Source organism: Azolla caroliniana, unplaced genomic scaffold (genome assembly GCF_043228905.1).
Source record: "Azolla caroliniana isolate FFs.n. ecotype wild unplaced genomic scaffold, voAzoCaro1.0.p SCAF_11, whole genome shotgun sequence".
Classification (NCBI taxonomy): Eukaryota; Viridiplantae; Streptophyta; class Polypodiopsida; order Salviniales; family Salviniaceae; genus Azolla; species Azolla caroliniana.
In genome coordinates, this window is record NW_028230446.1 from 12,038,963 (window position 1) to 12,049,536 (window position 10,574).

At 35.4% G+C, this 10,574-nt stretch overlaps 1 protein-coding gene across 5 annotated transcripts in view; it reads left to right on the forward strand.

Moving 5' to 3' along the window:
• LSM8 (Small nuclear ribonucleoprotein family protein) overlaps positions 1-9,627 on the forward strand; it is a 54,618-nt gene extending 44,991 nt beyond the window's left edge. Inside the window, exons 1-7 of one of the 5 annotated variants that reach the window (XM_087326742.1) lie at positions 3,698-3,862; positions 5,080-5,167; positions 5,846-5,898; positions 6,307-6,347; positions 6,447-6,521; positions 8,907-8,959; positions 9,180-9,627. In XM_087326742.1, the coding sequence (XP_087182868.1) occupies positions 5,865-5,898; positions 6,307-6,347; positions 6,447-6,521; positions 8,907-8,959; positions 9,180-9,270 (294 nt within the window). In that variant the 5' untranslated portion in view covers positions 3,698-3,862; positions 5,080-5,167; positions 5,846-5,864 and the 3' untranslated portion in view covers positions 9,271-9,627. Of the gene's footprint in view, positions 1-3,697; positions 3,863-5,079; positions 5,168-5,795; positions 5,899-6,306; positions 6,348-6,446; positions 6,522-7,130; positions 7,207-8,906; positions 8,960-9,179 lie in introns of those variants that run through there. The other 4 variants (XM_087326743.1, XM_087326741.1, XM_087326739.1 and 1 more) reach the window with 4 other exon arrangements.
• Positions 9,628-10,574: the final 947 nt, after the last annotated feature.

A 10,574-nucleotide genomic window follows, 5' to 3' on the forward strand; every position in this document is an offset into this window, starting at 1 on the left:
TTTCCATGGATTCACTACATACAACTATAGCCACTGCCCCAATCTTGGTTTCCTATTCATCAAATGGATGTAAAAACCACATTCCTAAATGGCACTCTTGAAGAAGACATATATATGTCACAACCACTAGGACACATAAACCTAGAACATCCTGATTGGGTTTGTAGACGTAAAAAATCACTCTATGCAAGCACCTAGAAGTTGGTACTACACCCTACATAAATTTTTACTTGACGTATGTTTCTCTAGGTTGAAATCCGACTCTAACATCGACACTAGACAATAAAAACCAAATGTGCACATCATAGGACTCTACATAGATTATCTTCTACTCATCCCTTCTTGCTTACATCTTATGAACAATGCCAAGAACGAACTTTGTAACAAGTTTGAAATGATTTATAACAGTCCTCTAAAATACATGTTAGGCATTCATGTAGAAAGAGAGCAACAGACTGGAGACATATTCATCCATCAACAAAAAATCATTCAAGGAATTCTAAGAAAATATAAAGCGGATCATTTAAGCCAAAACTCTATTCTTGCACTTCCAAACCAATTATTGTTTGTTGATATGAGTTCAACAAAGGAAAACGAATATGGTCATGTTCTAGAACTACCTTATCGGCAAAAACTTGGTGGCTTCGCTACTTGGTGACTTGCAGAAGACCATGTATTCCCTTTGTTATAGGCCTTTTTTCAAGGTTCATGCACAACCCCCAACATCAAGAACAGACAATGGCACTTCTAAAAATTTTGCAATACCTCAAATACACTTCCAAACATAGTACATTATGTATTGATACGGAGGAAATGATCCACTACAAATCCAAGGATAGTTTAACTTAGATCCACTATGAATCCAAGGATGGTCCAAAGCTAAATTTCTACTTGTTGCATTAGTCACTTGAGAAGAAGTTTGGCTACAACGACTACTCATGGAATTTAAGCTTGATGATTAACTACTTCATCATAATCTATGATTAACACTCACAAAAGTTCAACAACAAGTCGACAATAAATCATGCATTGCCCTAATCAATACCCCAAAGCATCATGAAAAGACCAAACATGTTGATTGCAAGAACTTCTATATCAAAGAGCTCGTTGAAGAAGAGGAGGGGGAAAATGAATGCCAAGTTTAATCCAATGGGCCAATTTTAAGCTTCACGCCAAGTTTAATCCAATGGGCCAATTTTCTGACCAAAGATGTTCATAAACCTAATCATGAGCTTTGTTGTAAAGAAATTGGTCATGCTCACACAAAATGTAATTCATCTTCCTAAAAAAAGAGGGAGAATGTGAACACTAATAAGTGTGAACATTAATTATTTATCTACTAATTAATAAAAGATGCAACTCTTGGAGTTGCAGAATGTGAAAAGACACAAACATGAAGAGACACATCTTCACGGAAGGACACATTTGTGATTAGTACAAATATAGTTTAACGCCAAGTTTTGCATAGACAGACATCATAAGTGTTACAACTATTATTCCGCTTAATACAATTTCATCATTCCTAGTATATTCTTATCTCATGATGTTCTTATATTATCGTATGTTGGATGGGTATAGTATAGTCTCAAAAAATTTGGTGCAAAATTCTAAGTTTTCAAGTGAATTGTGCAAGATGTTTTTGCGATTTATGCAAATTACTTTATATAAAATGATTATACAAAGGCGTCTACACAACAAGTTTACACGAGCACTTCACGTGATTCAGTAACGTGATGACTTTACATGACACTTTTTTCCCAAAGGTTTTACTTGAGGAATTTCCATGAGTGCGAAATTACGCGAAGGTTTCCCTAAGGAATTTTTGTGAGCATGAACTTTTGCAAAGGTTTTCCATGAAGGAATCACTTGAACAATCTTCACTAACAAATCATGTGACGATTTCACATAAGGACATTTACGTGAAAGACTATTTATGTGAAGAAATATTCTCGAACAAATTCCATGAAAGGCATTATCTCATGGAACTCGTCATCAACAACATCATATTTCCTTGGTTTAGGCCTCCAATGGTCCCACTCAACATTCACACACATATAGTTTAGCAATGGCGGCAAAGAGGACACACTATGGATTTGAGAACATATAGAGCGGTGGAGAAATTTAATGTTGAGTTCTAAGGAAATACCATTTTACATGTTGGTAACATAGGTGCTTCTCTATGGGGTGGAGGTGGGTGGAGGTATACAGCGACAACATTTCTAATTCTACTCGGAAAGTGTTTGAAAATGTCCTATAACAATTTCCTATGACGTTTCTTAAAGTCAAGTCCCAAACGCCAAACATGTTTATACTTCTACTTCATGAGACCAAGTCACTTCCCATTGAGATCATGGCCATGGAAAGGGTGTTTGTATGCATGCTTAGGGTTATAAAAAGCTCTGACACCCACTTCCTAGGATCACATAAGAAGTAAGTGAAAAGATTAAAAGACATATAAAAGCAAAAATTGTGCTTCAGGTGGAATATGAAGAAGTGGTTTTGGAAAATGGGATGCATCACATTTGGCTCATGACGAGTCGATAGATTCCTCTGTGAGTGAGATTTTTTTGCAACGTCCATGTAACACTCCTTCAAAAAAAGATGTGGAGGCTCAAATGTTGCATTAAACTACAATACCATCTTCTGAGAATAAAGAAAACAAATTCAATGATACATGCTAGACCCCATCCATTGTTTGCCATCCACACTATTGCTTCAATACAACTAGTCCACAAATCTCTTCGATGCAAGGCGGGTAGGTGGGGCATACATGAGGAGACTAAGAAACTATGCATATTTTGCCATGAATAAAGCGTGGGAGTCAAGAGCATCATGCTTTGATGCAATGCGTTGCATTCAATCACATTTGAGTTCGCTTTCAACACATAGCTAACTAGGTCCACACCTTGCACAACATTCCTCTCACAATCACAAATATGCACTCTCAATTGGAAAGTTTATTGGTGAAAAGAACAAAATCTTAAGTGTGTGTCGAGAGACACAAACTCAAATCCACACCTACCATGTAAAAACATTTCAGTTTTAGTGCTGGTCCAATGGGGTCATATTTGGGGTGCAAGGGCGATAACGAAATCTACATGTCTATCTCTTCTCCTCAAACATACACATACACACAACATACAACAAATAATCACCCACAACACACACATACCCCTATCAATCAATCAATTTTTGCCATGTGAGGACTATCTATCTACTTCTCAAACAAGCATATATAGAATCAGGTAGTGAGAGATCTCAAAGGTCGGAGTTCGGATGGCACGAAGAAAATCGATCGGAGGCAGAGGCTAGTGGGCAGATAGGTCTCCTACACACCAAACAGATTTGTGGTGGTGAGAACTTACAACGAAGAAATGAAAGAAATCCACACACTACTAAGTTCTAACTAGGTAATATACTCGAATGCATGGGCAAACATTCTTTTTTTCATACGAATGCAAACGAACGAGTATGTTTTTTTTAAACCCTTTTTTTACCTTTACTTTCTTACTTAAAAATTTGTTTTTACCTTATAGTAAATAGTTAATCCAAAAAGTATGGTATTTAGTACTTACCATTCGTCGAGGATGTTTACCATACTCGAATGATGGATTCATTCGCGAATGTGAATGCACGTATGGTACGTATGGTTCATACTATGCACTGTGCAGTACATACATACATATAGTAAATAGACAGAGACAGAGACAGAGACAGAGACAGAGAGACAGAGACAGTCACAGAAACACGCGCGCGTGAGTGTGAGGAGGAGGCGGAGGAGAGCATTCAAGCGGGAATACTCGCCATTGCTCTGCTGTCTGTCTCTCCTTCACTGCTTCTTTTCCTTCATCAAGCCCTCCATGTAAGTGCCTCTTCTCTACTCTTCTTCCACAGATTTTTCATGCCCGTGGCTCAGTGCTCGGTAATTCGAAGTTTTTGAAGCCCGCCGTTTTGTCCTCTTCTTATTCTGTTTGCGATTTGCTTCTTTCCAAAGCTTCCATTTTTTATGTAGTAAGGGCAATAGTTCTTCTTATAGAAGTGATTTTCTACAAGATCGTCTTTTCAGTAAAGATGCTTCTTCGTCTATCCTGTTGGATTTTTTATTTTCTTTTGTGTGTGTTTTCTGTGGGTTTTTAAAAGTGTAATGGCCATGGCAAAGACTTAATAAAGGGCTTCCCCACACATTCATTTGTTGACTTATCGATGTATTAGAAGAATAGAGCAAAAGTAAAATGCCTTAGTTCTTTTGTTTCTTTCACTAGGAATGATGTAGAGATCATTGATGGCCTTGGCAGAAATCACTGAAGGAATTCCTCTAAATAATACTTTTGTTTGATGATCAATCTCTGGTATGTATTTTTCCAAAAGCATTGATTGCTATCCAAAAGTGTGTGTAGAAAGAACACATCATTTGGTCATTTCTCTATTGGACTATAAGAAAAGAGAGAAAGAAAGATAGTGCTTTCTTACTGTTGACATTCAGTCGCAGCTCTTTGAATCACAGAAAGAGATGAAACAACTCAAATAGTGCCTAAAAAGATAGGTGTTTCAATAGCGATATTTCTCACTATACATATCCTTGGATTGAAGCTTGAAGTCTTTCCTGAAGAGATGCGAGTGAAGAAACAAAAAAATTGTTCTTAAAAAATAAGAGATTTGGATTGAAGTGTGAAACATTTGCAAAAGAGATCAGTGCAAACAAGTGAAAACAATAGTGTCTAATAAAGATATATGTCTCAATTATATGATAATTCTGTGACTATATCCTTGGATTGAACTAAGAAATCTTTGCTAAACTCATTCATTATGTTTGGACGTATGGAGCATTTTCTTATGCAGCATTTGACGAAATATAGGCATTGGCATTGACGTGAATGAAATGGAAAAAAAACCATGTGTAGTTTACTCTCTTGTAGATGAGGATATTATTTTTTTTGCCTATTGATGTTAATGTTGCATATTCAGCAGTACATTAAGTAAATTCAACCTCATTTGATAACGAGAAAATCTAAAAAGATACCCACAGAATTTTCTTTCTTTATTTCCCCACATATTCCTAATTTCTTCATTATTTCCCAGATTTCCTTGGTCGATCTCTGAAATGGGAAAAATTGATTGAATTAACCATATAATAGCTCAAAATTATCTCACGTATGTGACAAAACAGGTGATGAATCGACCATGTCATTGTTCAAATCAGCATATATCATAGCACATTCAGGGATTTGATCACCAAATGCATTTGAGGAAATATCAAAATCTCAGGGTCAATTTTGGGCAAATAAAGAAAAACTGCCACAGCCTTTTGAACAAGGAATTTAATTTAAAAGCACTTTTCGCTTCATCTTGGCTTGAGGTCTCTGGCTCTCAAAACACTGCAGAATGAGGGTATTTTTAGGAATGATGCTATTTGCTTCATCTTGTTAGAGCAATACATGGATTTGAATAGTATGGAGGGTAGTTCTATGATCTGCAAAGACTTTCAGTATCATGTTTTCTTCTTATAGAATATGCTGTTCTCTATGGGTCTATAAAGCATTGGAGTATTTAAATTGAGGTTGTGGCTATAAAGCATCTATTTGGTGCAAATAAATATTATTTTTTCCTTACATTGCTAACATTACTATCAAGATGCTCCAAAACCTGTTAAGCTATACATATAAGGTCACAAAAAAGAAGATTTCCTATAATGAAACATTACGTTTTATAGACACGTTTTTTTCTTTCTCAAATTTAAGTACACTTTGTATCATACTTTCTTCATTTGAAATTGCATTGAACAATATTTTGTACAGATATTTTCTGGATGAAAAAACTTGACTGGTTGATATTATGCCAATTGCAGCTTCTTGAACATTGTTTTCATGGCTACAACTAGCTTGGAAACTCTAGTAGACCGTATGTTCTCTCTCTCTCTCTCTCTCTTTCTTTCTTTTGCACACAGTAATTATCTATCTATCTACCTGCCTACCTACCTACCTATCTGTCTGTCTATCTATCAATCTATCTATCGATATAAAATATAAGAAAATCTCTGAAATACCCCAGAGTTTTTCTTTATCTCCCCAAATCTTCCTAAGTTTTCATGATTTCCCAGTGACCATGGTCAAACCCCTCCCTTTCTTAATTATATGTGCCATTTGAGAAATTATGTTGTATATTCATCTGCCTTTTCTCTCTTTTGGGGGTCAACCAAGGGCACCTACCTATCTATCTACCTACCTGTCTATCTTTCTGTATATGCCTTTTATGTGCTTGTTTTGCATTTTATTTCTTACACCTTTTGTTTTATGCTCTTTTTTACAGAAACAATTTCTGTTATAACCAATGATGGTCGGAACATTGTGGTATGCATGCTTATCACTTGGTCACCTGAGAGAAAAGAATATTTATCATTAAGACATATAAGAGGCTTACAAAAAATGTCTGCATTTACTTTCCTTCAGGGAATACTTAAGGGTTTCGATCAAGCTACCAACCTTATACTTGATGAATCTCATGAGCGAGTGTATTCAACCAAGGTGAGCAAACTTGATATCCTTTGAAGTAGACTTGCAAATTAGTTCTGTTATTTTATGTAATGTTTCATGATGGTCTAGTGTTGTCCTCTCTCAAATGATAGAAGAGATATGTGAGGAAGGAAAAGAAAAAGGAGAAGAAATGAAAGCAGTAACAAAGGTGTATGCGCTCTTAGGTTTATCCTCCCAGCCTTAGGATATATCTTTACATGCAAGCCCCTATGTGCAAGATTTTGTATGCATGTCCAATCCCTTATCCACACAATCTAAGTGTTGTGTGTCCACACCCACGCCTAGGAATATATTAGAATTGTCCCTCAACTTATCTTCCAATACTTTGTTAACCCTTTTTGACTGACAATTGGTCTTAGAATGTTCTCTGGTATTAAACTTCAATTTACTGCCTAGCTTCACAAATAAGATAGTCCAAAATTGTCCTGTGAAATGATTGTCTCAGTCTGGGACAATAATATCAGGCAACCCATGAACATGGAATACATATTGAATGACGAGATCAGCTAAATGCGTCGCAATTGCTTTCTTTGTAGTGGGAACAATTTGTGCCATTTTAATCAACCAGAACTAACACCATTTGTTGACTTTGAGTACAAGGCAAACCCACAACAAAATCCATGGACACATGCTGCCGTTTTCGATCTGGGAAAGGCAAAAGCTATAACATTCCAAGGTATCAAACTCTCTCATAGGTAGAGGTCTGACAAGCAATGCATCAAGTTGCATAGTCTTGCACATCCTTGTCAAATTTGGTCATCAATAGTAGCGCTTAACCAACTCCAGTGTCTTCTTCGCGCCCAGATGTCCAACACATGAAACTCTAGTGTCATTTTTCATGTTGAGATGTCCAACAGATGAACTATGATGTCCAACACATTAAAACCACATATTGACTTATCAACAAGGCCGTTCATGATTCTATCTAAGCCACATAGATTCCATGCATCCCTTCGTAACTCTCATGGTTGAAAGCCTAGTCTTGTGTCCCAAGGATTTTATATTCCCTAGACTATGTAAGGGTTAGGAATGATGTCAATAGGGCTGAGGAATACTCAGGACGCACCCTAGTATATGCTCTTTAGATGCAACAGTGGAGCTATGGTAGAAAAGATAGAGAGCGAGCAGTTGTTGGAGGAGCTCACCTTTCAAGTGAGATCCAAAAGCTTTTAACTCATGTTTTATATGACCCATTTAGGGTTGGCCAAGTTCTCACTGAACTTGGCCCAAAAAATAACGAAAAAGTGATTAGTGACTTTTGGCCTTTATAAATAGGCCTATACACATTTGCACACTATAAGGGGTCATTTAGGGCCTTTACCCCAACAGACTAAGCCTTTTGGAGTTGAGTTCATCTATTAATGGTGCAACAAATGCCTAATAGTAACTCAACTCTGGTTATGCTTGGCTTTATGTTAAGGTCTCTGGGTGATATGGGTAGAGAATAATGTTAAAACTTTGGAGACCCTCAACTGTGTGTGGTTCATGATGGAGGCTATCTAATACATTTCTGATTTCACATAATGGGCATTTATGTAAAATTTCCCGGACTAATTCAATCTTAAATATGCATACTTATCCGCAAAATTTCATTTCTCAAATGGAAACATGTTTTTATTTAGTGATAGTTTGTTTGGTTGTAAGCTGCTTGAGTTTACATATGGTATTGATATGTTATAATTCCCTATTTCTGTAAGAACTATTCAGTCCTTGACTGTGGCTCATAGGCTAAGCCATAATTTTCCGCTTTTTGTGCTTCAACCACCCAATAAATTGCAAGATTTTTCAGGAGTGGTATGTCAGTTAATAGCAGGCGGTGCGGGAATATTTATCATATGGTTGATCTGATTCACTTATAAAAGAATAGGCTTATGAGTGCTGGCTAATACTATGTTGGAGTGTATATCTGTGGAAAAGAAAGCTTATCAAATGAGTGAGAGATAAGAATGAACAAGAGAAGAATGGAAAGAGGTTAAATTAAAGAGGGCTATCACTTTTTGCATGAGAGCTGTGCAGGGTTAATCTATTTCAGAGTTCTCTCATTCATTTTTCACTGTCACTCTTATGGTAATCTTTCTCTTACATTATTATACCCTGCAACACGATTGAAAAAGTTTTCTGATATTAACTAGAATCTAGCATTTTTTATCAACAAGATAAATGACCTTAAGTGTTTATTATGAATGAATTTAATTTGAGTTCAGTGTACAACTGTTCATATAACATTATGTATTCAAATATAACAGTCTATAGTTTTGTACTCAAATATAATGTTTTGACATTTGGAAATACTAACCAATTTTGGTTAGTATCTTGGAATTTGGTTCATTGGTTTATGTCGTGAGATGGGTTTATACTAACCAATCTGGCTTTCAGGCTGGTGTTGAACAACTTGTGTTAGGTCTTTACATCATAAGAGGAGACAACATGTAAGTTTCTTTCTCATGTGCGTTTTCAAATTTGTATACCATATTAGCATTTTCCAAAACATTGTGTTTATTTCATTTTTCAGATTTATACCAATATCTTATTTTTCAAAATTTGGAAACTGTGTCATGTTTTTTATTGTTCAAAAACTTTGTACCATATACATTTACACTTTCATATTTTTAGTCACTTTATTTTAATTATTCTTGGTTTCCTCCCCAGTGCTGTTGTTGGGGAGCTAGATGAAGAGCTGGATGCAAGCTTGGACTTCGATCAAGTACGCGCACATCCTCTTAAGTCTTTGCAACATTAGTTTATTTGATTTAATAATAATAATAACAATAATAAATAGATTTATGATAGTAGATATAGCATAATCATAGATTTAGTACTTAGTATTGCTGATTGTGGATGCTAGAGTGTAGACTTAAGCAAATTTATGTCTAATATATCTTAAATCATAGAACAATTACATACTTAGTATAGATGATTATAGGAGCCTGTAGACATGCAAATTCTACTTTTAACGTCTCAAGTTTATCGATATGAAGATAAGTGAATTCTGTGTTGAAGATAGAAGTTTTCATCCAAGTTTTCTTTTGTAACACGGTATTGAAACAACAGATATATCTTGTCTATTTTAACAAAGAATCACTTTACTTGTCTTGTATTGGGATGTGTCTTAAGATGCAAATTCTATATGGAACGGTATTTAATATATTAACTGGTGGATACTCTTGGAAATATTAACACTTTGCAAGAAGCTCCTCCAAACCAGACAACTGTATGTTTTCATGAAAGTTCTTGAAGATATTCTAAATTATTAATTATGAATGGTTTAGGAAAGTTTTGTTATAATGCTAGGATCATCACAAATTGGTCAATTATTTAATGCTATTATATTAATCAATGGATATGCTTGGAAAGATCAATACTTCGCAAGCATTTCATCCAAATCAGACAACCTATGTGTTCATGAAAGTTCTCAAGGATCTTCTATATGATTGATAGTGTCTGGTTTAGGAAAGGTTTATCATTATATACTAAATTCATTCAAATAATAGAAACTTGGGAACATTTGGGGAGATACAGAAGAACTTGGGTATTTCAAAATTTTCCTGGTATATTTAAGATGGTTGAAACATTGCTACTTTTGTGTGGTTAGTAGTAACTAGGCTTTGGAGTTCTAATTTAATGGCTTTATCGATGGTATAAATGTTCATTTTTTTGTGATGCAAATGTTTAGAGGGACATTGTATAAGGTATCAATTTCTATATTAAGAAAGCTGGCATAGACCATATGTAAGTTGGAGCTAGTAAGCAAGAATGTTATTAAAGGATTTGGTGATCAATGATTGGCGCTCTTGCAAATGAGCTAGCAGAATTTTGTAAGACTTATGAGTTCTAATGCAATGGTATAAATGCTTATTTTTTGGTGATGCAAAGGTTTAGAGGGACATATAAGTTATCAATCCATATATTAACAAAGCTGGATAGACCATATGTAAGTTGGAGCTAGTAAGCAAGAATGTTATTAAAGGATTTGGTGATCAATGATTGACACTCTTGCAAATGAGCTAGAATAATTTTGTATGATCATATGAAGAATTTTACACG